The sequence below is a fragment of the Notothenia rossii genome, assembly GCF_949606895.1.
Source record: "Notothenia rossii genome assembly, chromosome: 2".
NCBI lineage: Eukaryota > Metazoa > Chordata > Actinopteri > Perciformes > Nototheniidae > Notothenia > Notothenia rossii.
The window spans coordinates 27,238,342-27,262,372 of record NC_136904.1 but is presented as its reverse complement, the minus strand read 5'-3'; the positions used below and the strand labels follow the sequence as shown (position 1 = coordinate 27,262,372).

Below are 24,031 nucleotides of genomic sequence, written 5' to 3'. Positions count from 1 at the left end.
TAAAGTTTTAGAAGGAAACGTTTTTGACATTTTGGGGGATATCCGTCTTGCCACAAGTAAGATGTGAAGATGGATACCACTCTCATGTCTGCATGATAAATACAGTTTGAATCTAGAGGCAGCAGCCGGTTAGTTTAGCTTAGCATAACGGCTAGAAACAGGGGGGCAAGCCTGGCTCTGCCCAGTTAATCCAATCTGCCTCCGAAAGCACACTATGTTTTATAATGTTTGCTTGTTTCGAGTAAAAAGCAGAGTAATTAAGTAACAGTTTATGGGGCGGTGTAGGCATCTCTGGTGTTTGCCTGGCAGACAACAATTCAGGAGGTTACTGAGCATCGACACGTAATCCCCTTTAACATCGTAAAGTGTGTTTTTTTCTCTTCATAATTTAAACAAATTAGATTAGAGGTGCTGATAAACTCTGACTCTACAACATAGTTTAGGATTAGACTTTGTGGCCGTGTTGCAAGTCATTCATACAAGTTACCTGTTAGTTTAAAATAATGATTTTAAGCTTTATTATATTTAAAGTAACAGCCCACTAATGAATAAAGCTTATTCCCTTTTTAAAATTCTAAAATGACTTACATTTCATCATAAAAACAAAAAATGTTTTACCTCATCCTGCTCTAGTAGTATGAGTCGAACCACCACAATGTTGATTGCGTTTCCAATACTGGGATCTCTGAACAGACCCGCCACCTGAAGGAGAAAAAAACACTATTTTTTTTACGGTTCTCATTCTTCGCTCCCACAGCATAGGGCATATCAAAAGTATTCTATATACGGTACAGTAAGGCTGCTGATACGTACTTATTATAGCAATAATGTAACTATTATTTAAGATAAGGTGCATTTAAGTTGCTGTTGTAAGTCATATGTGGAACATCTTGGGTTTATCAGAACATTTCAAAATGTAATATTAAATAAAAGACACATTCGTTATATAACTCCCTTGTTCAAACACTCGACCCTCTGATATTGGGCGAGGTAAACAGACCTTAAGGTTCAATACAGTGCATCTAAAGTAGCATTTTGACAATAATTCAACCTCTTAAGATAAAAGCTCATTCAGCATTTCTTTACACATGCTCTTAATACGTAATTAAAGTGCAATTGCTTAGGCCAAAAGTCGAAAAATCTATGATTGAAGCAATTAAGTGTACGACCCTTACATTTTAATATTAGTTTATCTCCAAAATTGTCTCACTCAAGCTTTTTAGTGTTCAATTATAACATGAGTGTCAAAACGTGCAATTTAATCCATCATTATCAGAGTGATAATAGGCTACGAATATCTTAAGTCAAGGACTATAATCACGAAATAATAATTAAAAAATCTTTTACATCCCAATTGTACTATACCAGGCTATCCGCACAATAAATCATGCCGTTTATGTGCTTTCATTTTCACATTTGTTCACATTGGACATTCGTTCATTAGGCATTAAAATGCATGAAGCTCAAGTTTTCTGTCTTAATTTCAACACAACAAATGTCTTATTCAATGCAGAAGTATTTCACAGTTTGGCTTAAGCTAGTGTGATGCTGGACTAATCATTGAAGAAAGTGCTTATAAAGATGGATGAGTTCAATTTAGAGTCGTAAAACTGCAAACAATTGATGCCAAGGAGCAAGAGAGACATTTTAGTCTGCAATGGAATAACTGCAATTATGTATGGCTGCTTGGGTCTGATTAGAGTTGAGTTGTAGAAGCAACACTTCTACAACTCAACTCTAGAGGAGAGCATCCTAACCGGCTGCACCACGGCCTGGTACGGCAGCTGCACCGCCCTCCACCTATAAGACTATTAAACACCTGAGCTTGCAAAATGTTAATCTTTATTTGTTGGACCATTTCATTGTATTTTTATAAAAATGTATTTCTTGTAATTGCTCTGTTGGGAAACCTGTGACCTAAGTGTTTCATTCATTGCATAACTACACCGTAGTTGTGTATATGAAAGGGCAATCAATCTTTGAATCTTGCATTGAGATTCTTGCTGCCATCCAAAACGTCTACCTCTCAAACCTTCTCTGTTGTTACTGAGGCACTTCAAAATGAATAGCTTTGACACACATGCAACGCGTTGGTTCATCAAAACTTTGTTTCAACTTTTGTCTTGTACAGTAGTGTTCAATTACAGATGTTTAGTAAACATATTGTAGCTGATTCAACTTTGCAACACATTTTAACAGTACCCAATACGTTTGCTATCAGTCTTTCTATGTCTTTCTATTGTTAATCGTTTCAATACAAATAGAGCTGCAGCTATTTAAAGCCACAATGTGTTAGCGTGTTTCCTCTCGAGCTGCATGCTCAACATTTACGCCCAGTCTCAAATGGTAAGTGATGCTTTTTTGACTTTTACTGCATCTTTTTTATGTCCATGTGATCTTAAGATTCAAGGCTTTATTGTCATGAGCACAGTAGCTACAGTGTATATGTGGCAATGAAAAACTTAAATCCCAGGCTCCTCCAACAATGCAACACGGAGCATATGTGCCTTGCTTGTATATGACTGGGATACATATCCCAAAGAAAAATCTATAAATAACTATAAGAATACCATGTGAAAGGAAGTTGGGAGCTATTTTTGTGAAAGAGCTTTCAATATGTTGCTGCTGAGATTGAGTATCCTGGCTGTTACATGTGTGTGAATCATACCGCTGGGTGCACACGGTACAGAAATAATTCAAATGAATGCACGTCTTGGGAAGTTGATAGCTTGGAGACTGCGTCCGTGAGGAGACAATGGAGCAGCTGCTGGCCGCGGAAGAAGAAGAAGCTATTACTGATTGTTTGGGCAAGAGGTTGTTTCCCCTTGATCCTGTGCAAGATTGTTTTCATAAAAATGAATCGTTTGGGGCTTTAAATGTTCAAAGCTGGAGTGTAGAGGACTCCAAATAATTACTATGAGAGGATGTGAGGAATAATGACTGCTTCATCTGTGTATTATTGTCTATTAAGTCTGTTAATCCACAGGCTTCTCGGTCACTCATTCCATTTCCTGGTATCCTGTGGACCAGGCATGATTTTATTTGGGAAAAACAATGTTTGTGCTAATCGATAACAGCCCAGGAGTCAATTTGCTTAACCCCATGCTATGAGGCGGTAATAACATTGATTAGGAAAGTGTTAGTTAATCCATCAGTTGTGTTACCTGTCACAGACATGGAAACACAATCTGGTCTCAAACTGCAGAATTACTCTGTGAGGATGTTTAAACCTCATGTTGCTCTGCATTCAAAATATCTGGAAGGATCTTGTAATCATTTATTTAGTATTTTATATAAATTCATAAATATACCGCAATAATAGCTTTTACAATAAATTTGTCTCATAATAATATTTGCTTATAAGTGCTAAATGCTGTGCATGTGTCATCAATATGGTGAATGTGTTTTTAGTTGTCTCTTGTATTATTTACTTACAATGGCTGTTAAACTGTATCATGTATGTGTTTGAACAAAAGAAGGAGCATTATTCCTTTGTTGATGTTTTTTCTCTAGTTGCATAGCAACCATAGCAAGCCATATTTTGTGTATTAAACTTCAGCACAGGCATGCAAATGTAAAGAAATACTTAGACACCTGGTCGGAATGACTGTGTGCATTGACAGAAGTGTGGGCAGTAATTGAGATGAGTAAAAAGACTATAATTAAGATATACCTACAATGTTCATGACAGCCAGGACATAGCTTTCCACAGCTTTGCTCCCATGATGCTCCACCATTTTAAGGTCGGCCACCACCAGCGTCTCCACCCACTTCTGTTTGCTGACTGAGCGGGGATGAATTCTCCTCCTCCTCTGCTGGCGGAGCTCCCACCGCTCCCGCTGCCTTTCAAAGTCTTCAAAACTCTGCTGTGATGCTGGAGTTCGTAGGGAGAAATAGACAATAAAAATGTATTCTATAAGTTTCAATGTGTATATATCTGTTTTTATTGGAACCAAAAACCTGCACATTAACTTTTTTATTTGTACTTATCTCATAATGTATTAAACTGATGCATAAGATTATCAGATGCTTGAATAAATAATAAACATTGGAATACATTTTACTCAAATGGTGTTTGCGTCTTGAAGGAAGAACAAAACCTGAAAGAACACCATTTTTAGTAGCAAATTCATGGAATTAATCATATAATATAATATGCAATTCAGCCTGAAAACCTAAAAAACTACTAAGAAAATACAAATTTAGATTTTTCTTTCATAACTTTCTGTTATGTTATTAAACTATGTGACAAACACATACATCTGCATTGAATCATTTACGGGACAAAGGTACATCTCTTATTGAGTCTGTAATCAGTGGAGCATTAGGAAGGCTACTTATACTGAAGGATTCTCATTTGCCATCTCACTAGATGGTATATGTCAGTTTCAAGAAACACACTTTGAGGTATTGTTAGGTTTGAAGATGGTGTTACTTTGCATTAGATTGCTTAGCGTGTTCAGTGATACAAGAATGAACTCACCTTTGATTCCACAGGTACCGTTGAGAGCTTGTTTCCCTGAGATGGGCTGTAACACTGGACTCCAGGAGGGGGGGGAGGCATGGCGTTTGTAGACTGCATGGGCCTGAGTTGCTGACGTGTCATCGCTCGACTTCTCCAGAGGCTGAATAAAATACTCTTCATCAGACAACCTGAACAATCCTGTCTGAAGAAAAAAAAAAGATGCAGGTCAGTTCACTTCATCTGGTTAAAATGAGCTATGCGCCCAAAAATAGATTAGTATTTCAGCAGCCTTTCAAGCAAAACCATTTACCGATTGACCATTTACTGTAATTTGACCTTTTTTTTTAACAATAGACACGCAAGTAGTGGGCAAATGGTAAAACACTGCCTTACTGAAGAGGTGCAAAGATTGGTGGATTACACATTACATTACATGTTAGACGCTTTTATCCAAAGTGACTTACATACTCAATACTATATTTAATACCTGTCAACCTTCTGTTCCCATTAACTCTCCTCGGCTGTCAAAGGGTCACAGTGAAGGTCAGACTTGCTGCTATGATTAACGTGTGACACCACATGGGGAAAGTAGAGCCACATACACATACAGTAACAAAGCTAACCCAGCTGTGTGGACATTTCTGTCTCTTAGTATGACTCTGAACATCATTAGCAGGGTCGGGACGCAGTGAAACTGAGGTCAAATTAAATCAAATAAAAGCAAATTAATGTTCCTCTTACATTCAATTCAAGCAAAGTGATATTTCTTATGTTGCATATTTCACAATATGCAATATGCAACATAAGGTTTTTACTCAAGATGACTCTTGCTTTTAGCACAAATACACAGGGGAAATGCAAACAAGACATTCACTGCTGTTATAAAGTAATCACTCCACACGGGGGAACATCTATTGCTGAAATACAGTCCAGGGCTGAGTTGTTAAGACTGCTTTCAGTTATGTGCCCTCTGCTCTGTAAACAACTGTCATCCTCGGACTCAGTTTGTTTGTGTGCTGTGAGTCTGTCCCTGCACCACCGTCAACAACACAAGCTCTACACCATTTATTCCACCAGGGACTCATTTGTTGCTTATTGTGTTTTATTAAGCCTGAGCCAAACCTTGCAGGACCGTAGGATGTCACTGTATCAAGTTCAAGGTTAAGGTTCTTTATTTGTCACACGAACATAGCTACAGAGTAGTTATGTCGATGAACATCTTAGGTCACAGGCTTCTCCAAGTGCAACACAATAATACAGAATAACAGAAAAATATAGTGCAAGTAAATATTAAAAAGTAAATCAAGGAATACATTATGATAGGGAATAAACATATTTTAGGGAGGAATAAATCAAATCCAGTGTATTTTCTTGCAGCTTCAACACAGAGCATTTGCTTTTGGTTCAGAAACACAACACCACAACAAAAGCTTTAGCCTGATTTTGTTTTATTAAAAAAAAAAAGAAAAAAAAAAAGAGAAGTATAATCATGTTAAATGTATTTTGCATCAACAGAATAAGATTGTACTCTTGTATTTTGCCGATATACGCTGATATTTGTTTGGCACTACAGGATAAGATGTCAGCTGCTTTTGTACACCAATTACATACATACTGTCTGTGCATATTTTGACCAATAAGAGTTTTTAAATGTTTAGGACGCTTGGGATGTAATGATTATACAAATTCATTACCGATTGTACTCATTTGCATGTTTTACTGTGCAGCCACATGTTTCCTATGATAACCGTTTTTAGATCCTGGGATTCCTAACTTCCTCAGTAATGGGTCAGAAGGTTGTGATGAGAGGTGCTGCTCCACAGAGTGTACACCAAATACTCAATACCGACAGGGGTGTGTATTATCACTTATTACGCTTGTTTAGTTGAACACAGATATGTCAGACTCTCTAATTACTAGTTATTAAAGCAAATAGGTACAGTATTTATTAGACTTCCAACAGTTGAAGTTATTTGATGGCTGTGATGTTTATGCCACTGTGTATGTGTGAATAAAGTTTGAATATTAGTTGGAGCACTTAACCTAAGCAGGTCTAAAGCCATATTTACACATAAAGCAATCCTGCTTCAGAATCTTAACACAAACACACACTTATACACACTCATGTACACATTCACACATAAACTCACATACACACACAACCTACTTTAGCAGATTTTCTGATCACACAACTGTCAGCTCTTCAACAACCAAGTGCATTTCTTCCGCTTCATACAAAAATTGTGCAGAAAAACGGCAAAACACAAAACCATGCACAAAGAAACCTCAAAATAGATTAAATGAAGTGCAGGTCTGTCTCTCCTCATTTGTCATCACAATTAATCTCAAGAAAGAAAATCTTCAGGATAATATTCCCTAATATTAAGAAAATCAAGTCTTATATGGTCATAACTGGCTATAACGGAAATTAATCCAGCTGATCATGTGTTATCTGCAGACCAGACTGAAGGAAAAAAGCCCAAAACAAGAAGCTGGCTGCTGCACTGGCCTGGCAGAGCATCACCAATGTAGATAACATGTGTCTGCAGATGTGAGTGTGTTGTAAAATTCAGGAAATTAATGTCTGTAAAGGTTTTTAATTCATTATCAGGTATATTTAGAACATTTGATTTACCCTAGAAACCAGGTAAAATGTAAGCTGTGTGCATTTGACTAATTATCCTCTTGTGTGTACACTCACAGACCACTTCATTAAAAGGTTCCCTGTGGAGGTTAGGACCTCTAAAGCGCTGGTACTGTCTGTACAGTCCTTCAAGTGATTTCACATTACGTCCCTGAATAATTCAGTTGAAACTAAATAATTCAGTTGAAACTAAATAATTGTCCTGTTTCGTCAAATTTATAAAATTATCATCCATGAATTCAGAGGAGAGTATTCATTAAAAAAGAAAACTGCACTTTTTTTCTAGGAGTTCAGAAATGATCTTGTTTATTCAGAGAAACATGGCAAAAGCAAATCTCAAGTGAATGCATTACGCTTCAGCGATCTACAGGTATATGCAATGTGCCATGAATTACAGCAATGCGTCAAACACAGGGGAGAAGACTGCAAGCAAGTAAAGATGTATATGAAAAATGCAGGAAACAAAATCGTTTTTGCAAAAACAGCCAGCAACTCTTGCAAATCATCCAGCTGTAGCCTAATGTGTGCAGACAGCATGCAGACATGGTCAAGCTCGTTGGTTTCTTTTCATTGTAACATCAGAGCTGGCAGATGTGCAATCTGGTGCAAGTTGCAACGATTCCATCTTCTAAAAAGCAGCTTTCCTTAGGCGAGTGTTGGGCCGATGGCAATTAAAGATAGTAATAGCAGGATGTAGTAAGAAAAAACCTGTCACTACTATTTTTGTTGGTGGAAATGCTTTGTGTGAAAGTTAACAAACCAAGGCCAGCCACATGTAAGCCATGAGGAAGAACAAAAGTCTGTCCCAACAGTGTTGAGCAGAGGAGTATCTTTGAACACATAGAGCATGGAAGCAGAGAGGACAGAGCAGCAGGAGGTCTGCTCTGCTACTGGCAGCTGAGACGTGATATGTGACAGTGCAGTTGGCAACTAATCACCATAAAATGAATGGACTAAGAGTGAGAAAACAATCCCCCCTGCCCTAAAACTTGAAAGAAAACACAGAAAGAGCAGCATGAATGCTCATCAAATGGGAATATATTAAAGGTCCCATGTCATGCTTTTCCGGTTATTACCCGTCCCCCTGTGTGTTATGAAGGTTTTTATGTAAACAGTCTGCAAAGTCACAAACCCTCAAAGTACACCCTGTAGCGAGTAAAAGTCTAACACAGAAAAGACCTGTCAATGCTGCCCCAGAACGCCTCGTTGGTGTATTCTCTTTTTCTTCCAGCGTACAGTGACGTGACCATACCCAAATGGACCCATTGGTCCAATCCGTGGAGCTACTCACACACACACACACACACACACTGTCTCAGCGACGAAACTGTGAAGCGATGGGAGGGGGCGTGCTAGTGGAGCCTCGCAGCGGCAAAACTGTGGCGTGCTTACACTGTAGGTGCGCCGCGTTTGGGGGTGCGGGTGGGTGCGGCTGCTAGTGGAGGCTTGCAGGTGGGGGTGCTGCAGCCCCCTCAGCCCCCCCCCCCTTCCCTGTCTCGCAGACCCCACGCAGCAAGCAGGAGATGAACCCAGCACACATTGTCCGCTCCTCGCAGCAGCGAGCCGCGCAACGTCCCGCAATCATGCACCCAGACCCCACGCAGCATTCTCATCTGTTTGTCATTACTGGTGTCATTTTCTGGTTGCTAACAAACGCCATAGTAACACATAATCACTGATGTTCCGCTGTAACGGTGGTGGACTCATCAGAACAGAGTGGGCGAGCTGACCAATCAGAGCACACTGGGCTCATAGAGAGGGGGGGGGCAGGAGCTCCAACAAGCCGTGTAGGACAGAGAGTGAATACACATACTATACAGAGGTGTTGTATGAGAAACCAATGTGAGTTTGGAAAATTGAACAATGTAAATCTATTTTAGTAGACCTCAACAATGGAATTATGATCAGTAGAAATGGCCATGACATGGGACCTTTAAACTTCAAGAGTCTATGACATTATAGATGCCAACCCAATAAAGCTTCCTAAATATGCAGTCACATTTGCCTGATTGATTCAAGGATAACCATCTCTAGAAGGTTGATAAGGCTCTACAGAAGGCGCAAACCAAAAACTCAAAGTTTAGTTTCCTGTATATCTTTAAATCCATACCTAACTCTATTTATATTTCCAATTCCACAAATAGAACTTGCACAGGTGCACTATAAAGCACCCTTTGAGTTAATAACATCAGAGGCTTGTCTACCGTTCTTGAGGAAGGTTTAGATAAATGTCAAAACAGAATTCACCATCAAGGAATTATAATTAAAAAAGCACCTTTATTTTCCTACTTGCTAAAGGCTGTGTTTGTTTACTTTAAAGTGGAGAGCACGAGTCTAGAATTCAATAAATTCCCACCAGGGATGGCTTTACAGCTGAAAATGGTCTAGCACACAGAGTATAAACAGAGAACTATAGGGGGTTGTTCTAATGGGAATTTGGTGCACTTTAAGCAAAATGTTATTTTCTAAATTCACAAACATAAATCAATGTGCCATGTTCTTCTATATTGGACTAATGATATCGTAGAAATGGGGATAGGGGCGTCAGATGACATGCTTTAAATTGAGTGTCACATTTTCCAGAAAGGAGGTTTTTCCATTTAAGCATCACAATAAAGTGATTAAGCTGTCTCAATAATTCTTATGTGTGTAATATGCAGTTTGAAAATATGAAATCTCTGTGTAATTATAACAAAATATAAGAACTACAGTACACACTACATAAAGAATGGTTGTGAACCAAAAGTCACACTGATGTATTTATGAATCAGTCGCTGTGAGATGGTGAGTGTGATTGCTACATGGAAATATCTTTATAGACCAAACTTGATATGGAGCGTTTGTACTGCAGCATGTGATAACTCTTTGATTAATAAATGGTCTGTGATGAATTAAAAATCAAGTTATCTACTGGCAGTGTAAGAAATATTTCCTTTTATGACACATCTGCATTCGCAGAGGCAGCACTACATGAAAAGCTTGCTGCACGTCTTTAAATATGAGTTAGCAGATTGCGGCCTATCGTTAGATTACTGCTGAGATATTGCAAATGCACTGTATGTTTTTCAACTTCAAAAATGATATGGTGAAAGTGCTTCTATAAAATAATGGATAATGAATAAACATTTCCTGCCAAAACTAAAGCTGGTTTGAATGCATGCCTACATATTATAGACTGTGTCAAATAAAGGAATACAGTATATGCTCTACTGCTTGGGAACATGATGTTGAACAGAGAAAATAGGTGTATAATACACAGTAAAAGTGATAGGTTTGGATTGTATGAAGTGGGGTTGTATGCAGAACTTGTCCAGATTCAGTGTGTACCCTACACTGATGGCAGCTGCTGTGTGACTTTGGTGAATCCAGACTCACTGATCAAGGCAGCGATATCCGTGTTCTGCAACATAAAACTAAAGTTTCTGTTAATGGAGTCTTGTGGCATAGAAGATAGTAGATAGGTAGGTACAATTGCTTATATTTCCCGCTGGAAACAATTGTCTAACATCAAGAAAAAGCTGTGGAAATATTCTATTTACAGCAGACACTTACATCGATATTGCATTTTTTTAGATGGCTTGAATATGTTTTGCTGCTGCCCGTCTCCACAGGACTACATTAATCTTGTATGTTGTTAGTTGTGTTTTTCCAAACTGGGGACCGCCAGTATGGATAAGTACTTCATACAATCACACAATAAGGGTTCCAAACTATCCTTTTTCTCAGCTTTAATAGAGCCTTTAGCTGACAGCTCTATGTTTAACTTGAAATGCAACTTCAAATAGACTCAAAGCTTTTAAAGTTACTCACCAGTCCATCACAGGTACTTATGGCAGCGCTTCCTTTACCAACAGCCTCATCCCAGACGTCACCTAAGAAGTGGCACTGGGAGAATCCAGGAGGATGAATCTTGGCCCCCTCCAGGCCACCGTACCTCCTTTCGGTCAGGAAGCCCGGGGCCAGCAGGTTTGGGTTGAGTGTGAGGTTAAAGTGCAACCTGTGGCCTCCGTGCCACAACTGGTAGTAGACTTGATCTACGCCTGCTGGTCCCTCTGAGGCATCCCGGCGCTGTACACGGCTAGCATGGTGAGACAGGAAGTTGGACAGGAAGTGACCTCTGGCATCCACTCGAGTAGGGTGAACCACTTCATACTGCGGCAGATCCTGCTGCAATCTCTCTGTAAAAGCCATGGTGGGAAGAGAAGATGTAAGAGCAGATTGGAGAATGAATCATGTGAAAGACAAGGGTAATTAAATAATTAAAGTGGCTGTAAAGCTGTAAACAAAACTGGGGAAGCTATAAACAAACGCATATGGGTGTCTCATCTGTCATTTTCATGTTTGAATACAGCTGCAATGTATACAGTGCCTGAACCCTGAACACTGTCTACTAGCATATGTTACTTTCTACTCTAATATCTACATGGTTTCATAAAGTTGGTGAAATGTATTTAGAGAATCTCATTGATTGTCTAAGATTTGAAGTAGTTGAATCAGCATCATCAAAGGCTGCATTTATAAGGCCTCTTTTGTGAGCAAGGGTAAATAAAATGTGTGGACCATATGTAGTAACCAATGTCTGAGCCGAAGCAACGCGATTAGACCCTTTTTGTAAAGAAGAAATACAAAATGCATTACAATTTACAGCATAAAAAGCATGGCCGAATGCAAAAAAGTAACATTGCTAGCATTCCTTTGCTGAGGAGTTTGTTAGACTTAGAAAGTAGAGAAGTTGTTTGGACATAAAATAGCAGCAACTGCTGCCAACACAACAAACTTTTTGCATCACATTGAGAACAAAGAGAGCTGCACATGATGAGGAGAGGCCAACAGCTCATTTGAAACAGACTTTGCCAACTGCTGCAATTAATAATAAAGTAATTCCCTGTAATTAATCATATCTAGATAAATATTCTTTTCATAAAACTACCCTGAAAAAATAATATTATTTTTGAGGGAATACAAGCAATCCCTATATGCACACGCAAAAACATAACAACAAAAGTGGCCAATACACATACGCAAAAAAACTCGCAATAATAACTCTGTCATAAATATAGCTGTTTCAGAATAGGTCTCATGTATTCTGTACAGCTCACGGTACAAATGACACCCTTGGACCTTCACAATTCCCTGACACACTGTGTTTGGCATATATGCAGATAATATATCCCCTGCAGTCCTTGGGCAGGATACTCAACCCAAAATATCTCTTTTTGGCATCGCATGCTGTGTAGAGGTGCTTTGTAAGTTGCTTTGGATAGAAGCATCAGCTAAATTACGTTTTATTTAGTGTACTATAATTAATATATAAATAAAATATAGCCTTGTGAGTGCAGTCATCATAATCATCATCAGTATTTCGACCTATGCCCATCTTGATATGGCATTCTTTAGCTGGTTCACCAGTATAGTAGAGTGACTGACTCAAACAGCATAGCTCAGTATGCATTTTTTGATGGAGGTCTAGACCCAGAAGGAGATTAAAATGTTCTAAATATTTACTAAGCAAAGATGTTTATGCCGCCTCGATGTTGGTATGCAGTCAAGTTCAAGGTGTGAGGATTCTTGCATTCAAAGTATTTCATAAGACCTTAAGGACTTTCTGCATCTGTAAAAATGCATTGAAGCATCTTAAATAACAAAACACCCATAAGATATGACTTTTCATTAAGCATTTGTGCCCTTCAGTACAGGTCAAAAAGGAAAGGAAAGGAAAGTGAAATTCAATTATAATGTGATCAGAAAAATCACATTTCCAAAAATAAGACTCCTTAAAAGCATGAATATCTAAGCTTGGAGGAGGTGGTTTTTAATGTGGGGTCTGGGACCAAAATTGGATTTTAAGTGTGCCCGTAATGAGCCACACTGATCAGGTTCCTATTAATTCTGAATCAAGATGAACTGTCACCTTTGGGTTCTTAGTAGTCCAAAAATAAAATTAGTGATCCATGTGCCAACATTTATTACCTGAAATCGGTAATGTTCAGGAGGTGGCTCCCCTTAGTGACACATCCTTGTCTATAAAGCCTGGCGGTACTTGTTTTTACTCTCAAGGGCTGCATTTGATGTGTACAGGATGAGACAGCCTCTTTGTGCTTGTTGTGCCTGTTATCTCAGGAGAGCGGTGACTTCTAACATCCAAACCACAAACTAGGTATCCGAAGAGAGCCAGAGGATGAAAGTGCAAGGAGTGGAGGCGGGGGTGTTTTCTTCAAGGAGCGAGAGAGTGAATGCTCTGATGTGATAATATCTACTGGCTCCCACAACTAGACATATTTTGCAGAATGACGATACATCCTGTAGATACCCAAAGAGAAATGCTGTTTCCTGACCTTCACTGGGGAGGTCAGAGGTCAGTGTCAGCTGAGCTGGGAGTCTGTGTTTTGGCTCCAGGGCAGGGCCAGGACCAATGCTCTCCCACCTGGGGCTTAAACCCCTGATGATTCATGGAAAGAAGGTCTCTCCAGCTAGCAGACATAGCTGCAGAACCTTGGGTTTTATTGCTTTGGTCAGACCAACATTTTGTAAACACAAGCCACAGCTGGCCTCCCCTCCACACTGAGGACTGCTGGCCTGACTCTAATGATGAATTAGATCCGCTCTGAAACAAATGTGAGCAAACAAAGCAGCCACTATATCAGAGGACGTGGCAATATTTTTGTTTTCAGGTTCACTAACCTTCTTCATGTGGTAATTCCAAGGTGATGCAGATTTCCAGGGCCGTCAGAAGTGCGATGAAGAGGTGAATGGGGGAGCCTCTTTGTCCAAAAGCGTGAAGCCCGCAGTCCAAACGGGTCATTTTGTCAAGACGGTAGTTTGTATTTTGGTAACATTTAACGCCTTTCTGACACTGCGTCGATTGTCAATTCAAATGATTTCCATGTGGGCTGGAGGAACTTTTCGCTTTGTTGCGAGCGTGCACTTAAACTGTCACAGTCCCAACCAACTTGTGTACTTAAGGCCTAAACACGGGCTGTTTCTGTTGCATTCTCACTCTGTCTTGTCTTGTCTTGTCTGTGTGTCGGTGTTAATGTTTGCATCCGAGTAGCTGTCCCCTCCGTCCTCCATCAGTCTCCCACCAATAGCCAGCCCAGTGACAGCTTCAAACTGTTGTCTGCAAACTTTCGCAGAGCCACCCCCACAGATGGGTGGACTTAAGACAATGGGATATCTTTCTGTTGGGCTGGGGGCTTAAAGGGGAATGCTACCCCAAGAAATCGGAAGTAGTACTTTAATGTAATTGGCAGTTGCTCTCGAATCTGAGGTCTTTTGGGTTTTCAGTGGGTCACATGAGGACCAGGCTCGATATTGTTGCGTTGACTTGGAGTCAGAGAAATTATGACAGATCAGGAGCTTCAGTGGTGGAGGAAACAGGCGAAAGCAGTTTACGAGATTCCCAATCTTAATAAACGTTGCAGTTGTGTAACCAAGATGTCTTAACTTAGGTGGAATAAAGCCTGTACTGAAAACATACTCATCATGGTCACTAAACTCCTCCTGTACTTTGTTATTAAACTTCGGTTGTTTAGGCTTAGCGCCCCCTCTAGTGGAGGTATGGAGGCACTTGAGGGCCAGTCGATGAGGGACAATGCTTCTGCAAGGCACATGAAACTATATTCAAGGCGAAGTATTTTAATACATGTATTATAAAATGTTAATACGTTTATTATAAAATGAAATTATTTGAATGGAGCAACATAACATACACTTATCTTGGCTTGTAGCTTTTTTTCTTACCCTATTTTTTTCCAGGGAGTCCAATTAAAATAAACAACACAGATCTATTTTATATGAGAGACCTGGCCAAGGTAGAAACCATATATATTTTTTAAAAACTATAGAAAAAAAATCATCCTATTCAACATGACAAACAGAATATATTTCAACACAGCTGATTCAATTAAAGTCTTTTTTTGCTGAATTGTTTGGATGAAAAAATATGCAATTTCTTCATCCGACACATTAAAATTAAATACTTCACAGGCCTAATGAGCTGACATGCAGTTAGTCACACCTTAATGTAGGTTATATTCACGGAGACCATCGGCAGCATTCCTCTTGTGTTGCTGCTGCATACATGATACTTTGCTCTGGTATGACTGACCGTCTCTTTCTCTGTCACGTCTTATGCAACCAATCGTGGCTCGACAGAGGAGCAACACACCTGTATAAAAGCACTCACACATTCATTGGATGGGGATAAAGTGTTGAGACACTTTCGCATGGTAGTTCTATTCGTGAAGCCTGTGCGAGCAGCAGAAAGTGGCTAAAGCCAACGTTTCCAACTTTAACGATGGATGACACATTTAACAACAGCGGTGCGCTGAACAGAAGTTCACCTGGTGGAGACAAATTCAGTTTTGAAGACATCGATGTGAGCGCGGACGGCACTCCCATTTTAAGGATACTCATCTCCGTGGTGTACTCTGTAGTTTGTGCGGTTGGTTTGGTGGGAAATCTACTCGTATTTTTCCTAATGAGGGTAAGACAGGGTCGAAAGAAGTCAACTATCAATTTTTTTATCATCAACTTGGCAGTGACTGACTTCCAGTTCGTGCTCACTCTGCCCTTCTGGGCTGTGGACACCGCGCTGGACTTCAGCTGGCCGTTTGGAGATGCCATGTGCAAAATTATCCTCTCGGTCACCGTGATGAACATGTACGCCAGCGTGTTTTTCCTCACTGCCATGAGTGTGACCCGCTACCTGTCTGTTGCCTCTGCCCTGAAGAAAAAATCGTACAGGAGGTCATGGTGCGTTAAGTGGGTGTGCGCAGTGCTTTGGGTGGCAGCCACTTTGGCCACCGCTCCGACAACTATCTTCTCCACCGTCACCGTGGTGGCTGGAGAAAAACTGTGCCTGCTGAAGTTTCCTGAGGGGTACGACTGGCTTGCCCTCTATCATATCCAGAAAATACTGATAGCCTTCATAATCCCCATGCTTATAGTCTCTGTTAACTATCTAATGCTCCTGCGCTTTGTAAAACGGAGGAGCATGGACAGCAGCAACCCGAAACGCAGCTCGAGGGTCACCAAAGCTGTTGCTATTGTGGTTTTGTCTTTCTTTTTTTGCTGGATGCCAAACCACGCAATGACTTTCTGGGGTGTCTTGGTCAAATTTAACGCAGTCGACTGGGACAAGTCATATTACATGGTGCACACGTATGTGTTCCCTGTCACCGTGTGCTTTGCGCACGCAAACAGCTGCTTGAACCCAGTGCTTTACTGTCTGATGAGGCCAGAGATCAGGAAGATGCTCGGCGGGCTGTTTTGGAGAGTCCCCACTCCAACCACCAAAAGGGGCTGCGAGACGCGCTCTTTTGCGCAGGGAGAAGTGCCTCTCCAGGTGATTAACAATGAAGAGTACACGCTGTCAATCATAGACCGTAAAGGCATACCCAGCTCCAAAATCATATACACCCGGTGAATACAGTAGATTTGGTGAAAAATAAACCACATACGCTGTTCATTATTTGCTCCTGTTTCCATCTGTAGCAGTCCTGAGTCGTGGGTAAAGCTTTCGCTTGTATTTTTTTTATAGTGACCGTGGATGTTGTAACTTGTTGGTCCTCATGAGGACATTTACTCAGTGTGATTTTTTTTCCTACAACTTACACAAAATGACTTTTTTATATATATATATATGAGGTTGTAGAAGATTAACATGTACATTTGGTTTATGTTATTTATTGTGTACATACAAATGTCAACCTCAAACGTCGAAAATGTTTTCAACCACAACTGCATGTACAAAAGAGTGTATATATATATAAATATATATATATGTTGTATATTTTTCTCAAATGCACAGTTTTTACTCTGAAAGGTTTCTCTCACTTAATGAAATAACATGAATGTCTATTGTTTCATCCTGTCACAAAGAGGATGTGATTAAAGTTATTTATTTTGGCTTCAGACATAATAAAAACGTTGAAGTGTCATGTATGCGTTATTGAGATTGACAGCTCAGCAGTGCACACATAAAGGGGGAGAATATGACACCCCTGAGGCAGGCACATTGTGGTTCAGATAAAGGAATTATTTGCATTAATGAAGTGTTGAACCTCCAAACGGCTTTTGATCATTTGGAGCCTATAGGCTATTGATGCTAAATTCCTATTCAGCACAAGCTCTTGTCAAAGACAAAGGCTGTTTCAGGCTAACCCAGGGGAGAGGATGCAGAGGGTCCAGATGTCACTTGGCATTTGGCAGTGGTGCAGGACAGGTTCTCCTCAGGTGATTGCACAATCACAACGCAGGAAAAACTAGGGGCGGAGGGAGTCTCCTGGGTTCAAGCTCCATCTACTGCCAGGTTTGTGTTAATGAATGTTTGACTGTCACTAGGTTTTTCACTCTGTGTGCCCCAAGGCTAATTTGGTTTGTGTAGCGTCACAATTTCTGCAGAGATGGTGTACAGTGATGAGCACAACAGGTACAAATATACTTTTACCTAAAGCATCAAGGTTTGGGAAGCTGTATGGTCAGTCCATATTGTTAGTCTCATATGTAAGGAAAAAACTAAACAAAAAAGGAACAAAATTAAGACACCTCAGGAAGAGGTTACCCTTTTCCAGTACAGACATATTTACTGAACACTAAATACATATTTATAGGCTTAATACCAGCATAGCAATTTCAATAAATCTCTATATTATTGTACCTGATCAATTTACCTGGGATACAACTTTTTGTAGAAGGCGTAGTGTGGACTCAAATCACAGGTTCATTGAAATTGCAGATCTCTGGTGGCTCCGAGACATTTTTGAGCAGCCAAATAAGGTAATTATTGAAAACAAAACCCTGATATAAAAATTACAGAGCAAACAAAGGTCTAACAAAACCAGAGAACATTAATTGAACTTGGTAAAAACTCTCTTATTGCTGCACTTTTTCAATTATACTCCGTCAAATCGTTCAAGATAATGAGTGAGTAATCAAGCTGCAGTCCAGACCAATCAACGCACTGCAGCTTATACTGTATTGCTCATTTGATTACTTCCCAAATATTTCATTGTGCTTTGGCAGTTGATCATTGAGCTGGCAAATGTGAATAGATTGTCACTCAATGTATTCAATTACTGTCTGTGGAGCGTTTTTTTTTTCATCACTCATTTTAATTTTGTGAGTGATTTTGGTTCCAGATCACACATATTTAATGTAATTAGCAGATGTTAAAATTAACATTTTACAAGTCATCTGGGCACAGAAACAAGTCTATACTCTCTTTTGAGTCTGATAATGCATGTTTACATAATCTCACCTTTTTGGATCAGGCCAATTGACTGCTTTTTTATACTGGGATTTATGGCTCATCTTATGTCTGTTCGTGTGGTTGCTTTCCCTCTTTGCCTTGCTGAATCTTAATACATTCACAGCGTCAATCAATCTAATTACCCCCCAGGGATCAATATGTTTTCACCGTACTGTCAGCAGCAGTTGGTTAGTACGTATCAGCTGACTGAATAAAACCTGCATCCCTGAACACAAAGGATGGTTTCAGCCACAGCACCGCAAGGGAGTTTGTTTATTTAAGATTTGGTAAACTATGAGAACAACACTAAAAAACACATGTTTTAAAATGTTATTGGAATCACTGCAGCCAAAACAAAACCTCTATAGATTTTAATAAGCTTTGATCTACAGGTGGCTGCACAGTTATGTTTTTTCCTGAAGGCAAATTGTTCCGTGCTATCCTGGAAATAAAACATTAAGGTTTAAGCACATATTTTATAGTTAAATATTCTACATAAAACCGTTAAATTGGCATGTATATCTTCTCTTATGATGCTACTGACATTGCACCATGAGGGAATTTAAATCTTAAAAAAAATGTTATATGTTTACAATCACGAATGTCATTAGGATCCATGTTGATTGTTGCTGATTAAGCAGTTAATAAAGTCGAATCAAACTGTAATGATTTCTTTATGGCTGTTGTTTGAGAGATTTAGTGAAGATAAACACTACCCCCCTTACTGGTGGATGAACTGCATTACATAAATCAAATCAACATATTTTACACACCTGCACCTGTGGAGTCACACTCAGCATGAGAAACAAAGTTGGAACATTTTAAAATCTGCGAACAAGGGCAGTGTTGAAAACAGGGGAATGGGAGTTTAAGAGCTGAGGAATGGATGGTTGAACCATCTGATTGCATTGTGGAACATGTAGGGTCAGGTGTTTCTGCTGCTTCACTCAAACCAACAACCATAGTGAGGATGACTCAGACTTAAATCTGTCACTTGTGAGTATTTTACAGTTTTCACAGTTACCAGTTTGGGGCTCTCGCAAATTAGGACACATTCAGGTCACAGAGGTAACCACTTGTCTCTTAATGATAATTAGTTATCCAGCAATGTTCTTTACCATAGTACAATGTTTTAAACTCTTCATGTTGTTTTTACTTTTTTCCTCCAGAATCCTTAAGGACTCGTCTTACCATCTGGATAAACATTTGTAATCTTGATGCTAATAAAGATTTTTAAGCCTTTTCCCAAATTGCGAGTTCGTTTGTTTCCCATCCAGAGAGGCATTTTTTTTAATTCAGTTTTGTATTATTATAAAATACCATAAAACAGCTGTTTTTATAAACAACCATCTGTTTCCTTTTGTGACTGCATTTAATGATCCTTTAGAGAATTTGTTCAAATACTCCTTATCTCTCTCTGATTCTCTGCCTGCAGTTGCCCCACTCCGTCTGCATTAGATTAGTTGACAGGATATAAACAACTCTTGGTTCTACGGGGCTCATTAAGGCAGTAGAAACTCCTCAACTGTTCATTAAAAGAATACATTTATAGACATATAGTACAATATTTTATTTGCAGGCATATTACAGCTTTTCACACCTCGGCAAACAGAACAAACTGCAATTAATTAGTAACACCAGGAGGGTGACAGGGTGGTTTCATCTTCATAGCATCTGATTTGATCAATTAGTTACAGTTCTTAATGGTATTTACTTTGTTGAAATATGTGTGGCCTGCAGTATATTATGCACATCCTTTTGCTCTGATGCAGTGCATGTTAAAAGGCATGCAACGTCTCATAACAGGTTCAGTAACACAAAGCCATCTTGCTACAAAGTAATGCCATAAACCATGTTGAAAATCCTGAAAACCACTAGAATATTTGAAAGCGTATAAAAAGGTACTTCACTATTTACAAAATTCAAGTTAATTTTGTACAAAATAAAAGTGCATCAAATGTTTAATGTTTTCCAGGATGAAAAAATAAAAGAAGTGAACTCTTAAGAGCGGATGCAGGTTTAGAAGATTATTCTCCGTATAATAAGATCTAGAAGCTTCTCTGTAGTTAAACATCATTCATCTTTTTTGTATTTTGGTGACTTTAGTTGAGTTTTATTTCTCCATAAATTATTATGCGTGTTGAACCATATGCAGATAAAATATTTCAAACATCAGATTTAATATACAGTATAATAACTTTACATATGCCGTAGCTTTTGGGTGGCATGTCACCCTTGAGGTTTCTCATGTATTTCAAAAATTACCATAAGAGTTCAATAAATACACATTAGGAAGAGACAACAAATTGATTGGATAACGCTTGACTCAAGGACAGATTGTCGCCTGAATATCTTGGGACGGATCGACCAAAGCCCGCCATATTCTTCATTTCAAACAACCAGGAAAAGACCCGGCTAAGAAAACTGAAGCTCAGAGATCTGTGAAGGTACGACACAGAGGGCAGTGAATACATAGACAAGGAGGCCCTGAATTCGCAACAGTGCAGGAATGCTAAGTGAGTTTGACAGTGCTGACTCTGGGAGTCAGGGGTCATGACGTGGGTCAGATCCAGTGCACTGAACAAGCCTTGCCTCAGTGGCCATGCGGAGCCGTCTATGCAGTGCCACTGCGTTGTAGGGGAGCCTGGGGAGGAGGGTCGGTCCCTGAGTGTCGGGTCCCCTGTGGAAAAGGTGACTGCTGGGGGCCCTCAGCCTGCGTTACCGCTCATCAGCCACTTTCCCGGTTGTCTCCTGCTCGTCTTTTTCTTTTCGCTTCTGTCTCCGGAAGAAGCCGAGCTGGGAGGGAGAGCAGTGAAACACACAGAGAAATTACACTGAGAAAATACAAGATTGTGTAAGGAAGTTCATTATTGACAATGAGATCAGTATGTTTGATAAAATTAACAAGTTAAAGGTCTTTTAGCGGATTTTTACGAGTTTTAAACTGCATCTTACGGTCTTCAACCAGGGTATGGAAGTGGCTCAGTTGTTATTACACGAGCAATTCCTCATTATAATTTTGACACTTCAATGGCCCCGAACTATAACATCTAAATGTTCATAGGGTTTTCAGCCTGGTATATTACATTCAAACAGAATAAATGCATTACCATAAAATATTTCAGTAGCCTTCATAAAAAGACATTATAAAAGATGAATGCAAGAGTAGGCTTTACTACAAGGCTAGTTTATCTCTCCACCCTTTCTTCTAATTCACATTTATGATGCTGTTTTGACAAAACAATTAACTCTCATCCGATCTGTTGAGGTAAGAGGCTGGAAGCAATCAAGTCAGGCGGTAAAACTCTTAATAGTAACCTACAATTGTAACTAATATGCAATGGCGTAGTCAAGGTAACGTGATATATTACCACAAAATGTCGTCCCCGTTTGTAATTATAAAATGTTAACAACTTGTGGACTCTCGCACAACTCCTTTGACCAGCTAAATTCAGCTGAATCTAAGAGTGTCCAGGATTTAAGGCCTTTAGGGGACATTTGGATTGGGTCACAGTCTGCAGACACCCACAAAATCCATGGGAAGAGGTCTTATCACCGATAATAAGTGAAATCATCCGGGTGCAGGCCCCACCTTGTTCAATGTTGTCTGCCATGTGCAAAGCACCCCCTTCCTTTTTGCTTTTATAAGATATTATACAACAAATGCAACATAAAATTAACTTTGAAACACTTCTGTGATTGGAAGATGATACACAATAAAAAACGTAACTTGATTTTAATGAAAATCGAAAAGATGATTGTTCATTTACACTGTATGTAATGTTGATGTGAAAGAAATGAACTTTCTATATCTTGTTACAGGCATTACTTTATTCTCAACCAGAGGGTGGCAGCATAACCCTACACAGGCTGTGAAAATAGTTTTAACATGACCGATAAAGACTTGATAACTTTAGGAGATCAAAATAGTGTTTATCTATTTTGTTTATTATCAAAATAGTTTGATGATAAAATAAAACACTATCACCTTCTTTAGACTGAAAAACGTAGCATTACTTTTTCTAATTACTAAATCTGTGCATGACTTACCTTCCATAGAGCGAGAATGAGCAGGGCTAACAACAAGAGTCCTCCCAGCGTGCTGCCAATGATAATCCAGTTAGAAATTCTGTAGTCTCCCTCCTTCCTGATTTCCAATATTATCTGTGGATAAGACGATATTTGAGTCATTGGAATAGACATTTTCATTTGTTTTTGAGAAACACATAAAAAATCAAGTGAGAAAATGCAGAGTGTATTTATTCCTCTTGCAAATACTAAAGATATACTGAACACACAATAATATAAATAACCATACTTGTCTAAAAGTATCATGGACTCTAACTGCCACAAACACTAAAGTTAAAGCAGCTGGAGATAATGCACTTTATTCTGACATTATGATGGTTATAAATCCAGAAATCTGTTATTGTAGAGTAGTTATATTCAGCACATGGAAACCTACAGGAATATTTACCAAGATGACTGACCTATTCTGTATGTCAAAGAGACATATGTAGAATATAACATGACAGTTCTTCTGAAGTTGGACTGAAAAAGCTTCAGAAATAGCACAGATCAGAAGCAGTTTTAGCACTTAATCTATTCCCTTTTGAACACAATCAGTATGTAAAGCATAACAAAGAGAATCTGAATGACTGTTGGTACCTGCCAATAGATGGCAGCAGAGATTAGTGAGTGAGTGCAGACTTTTACATGTTGTGCCGCTGGTCCTTTCGGTCCCTAAGCACCACACAGCAGCACATGGGCTCCAATACCTACCAATACTGTCTGAAAACACACTGTTAGGCAGTGCTGTGCTAGACTGAAGCAGAGCCCACTGATATCTTTTTATAAAGTTGTCATTGCATCAACATATGTTCTTGTTTAGTGTTACATATTATACTATTTTACACTTTTAGTTAATTGTAATAAAGACTGATCTCATTAAGCCTGACAGATGGATACAATAACACAAATCGGAGAGAGGCTAAATCGGATCAAACAATGATGGTATTATGAGCTCAGATTTGAGTCAGGTCAAACCCGGGACAGACGCAGTTTATGGCTAACAGTTTATTAGAGGTTGATGACTCACATGTCTGACAGGCCTTTCCTCGTGTAAAAACATGGGGCTGGAGGAGGGGAGCTCCACTGATGCGCTGGTTCCCAGTTCCAGGATTTTAAACTTCAGCTGGAGAGAGGAAATCAAAACATGCTGCCATTGTTCACAAACACATCACACTACAGAGAGAGAGAGAGAGAGACTACAATGCTGTCATCATGAAGGGAGCACAACAGCCACATGAATGGAGCTCTTGCGAGCATGCGTGTTATTATAAAACTCGGGATAACCAACTTTATTCAAGGATGTTTTGGGTTTCATACTCACTGCGTGTAATGTATCTATTCGTAGTGCTCCTGTGATTCTAATTGCAATGTCTCTGTAGGAGGCCACGTTGACGGTGCATTGGATCGGCAGTGTTAGGGTGTTGGATCGATTCTGTGTGAAGAAAACAAACATCAGCCTTAAGGTGATAGAAAGCTACTCAATATCTTATTTGGGAATGAAATTGGTTGGTTAGAACCTCACCAAGCGGGAGAAGCGTGACAGATCCTCAGGGGACGCTCTGCTCTGCGCCACATGCTGAGGGGGCAAACAGTGTGTACC

The 24,031-nt window shown here is 39.4% G+C and overlaps 3 protein-coding genes across 3 annotated transcripts in view; 1 reads left to right on the top strand and 2 right to left on the bottom strand.

Moving 5' to 3' along the window:
• Positions 1-14,342, bottom strand: part of adamts7 (a disintegrin-like and metallopeptidase (reprolysin type) with thrombospondin type 1 motif, 7) — a 56,148-nt gene extending 41,806 nt beyond the window's left edge. Inside the window, exons 1-5 of the mRNA XM_079662978.1 lie at positions 13,791-14,342; positions 10,920-11,287; positions 4,484-4,667; positions 3,678-3,874; positions 619-702 (exon numbers count right to left, since the gene is read on the bottom strand). Coding sequence (XP_079519104.1) covers positions 619-702; positions 3,678-3,874; positions 4,484-4,667; positions 10,920-11,287; positions 13,791-13,911 — 954 coding nt within the window. The 5' untranslated portion in view covers positions 13,912-14,342. The remainder of the gene's footprint in view (positions 1-618; positions 703-3,677; positions 3,875-4,483; positions 4,668-10,919; positions 11,288-13,790) is intronic.
• Positions 14,343-15,405: 1,063 nt separating this feature from the next.
• LOC307030782 (relaxin-3 receptor 1-like) lies at positions 15,406-16,649 on the top strand (the record flags this gene model as incomplete). The annotated part of the gene is made up of 1 exon (XM_079667431.1): positions 15,406-16,649. The coding sequence occupies one exon, from the start codon at positions 15,406-15,408 to the stop codon at positions 16,534-16,536; it is 1,131 nt and encodes a 376-aa protein (XP_079523557.1). The 3' UTR covers positions 16,537-16,649.
• A 3,266-nt stretch (positions 16,650-19,915) lies between these two features.
• Positions 19,916-24,031, bottom strand: part of itga11a (integrin, alpha 11a) — a 43,610-nt gene continuing 39,494 nt past the window's right edge. The window contains exons 26-30 of the mRNA XM_079663673.1: positions 23,954-24,031; positions 23,753-23,863; positions 23,459-23,554; positions 22,411-22,524; positions 19,916-21,156 (exon numbers count right to left, since the gene is read on the bottom strand). The exon at positions 23,954-24,031 is cut by the window's right edge and continues 6 nt beyond it. Coding sequence (XP_079519799.1) covers positions 21,079-21,156; positions 22,411-22,524; positions 23,459-23,554; positions 23,753-23,863; positions 23,954-24,031 — 477 coding nt within the window. The 3' untranslated portion in view covers positions 19,916-21,078. The remainder of the gene's footprint in view (positions 21,157-22,410; positions 22,525-23,458; positions 23,555-23,752; positions 23,864-23,953) is intronic.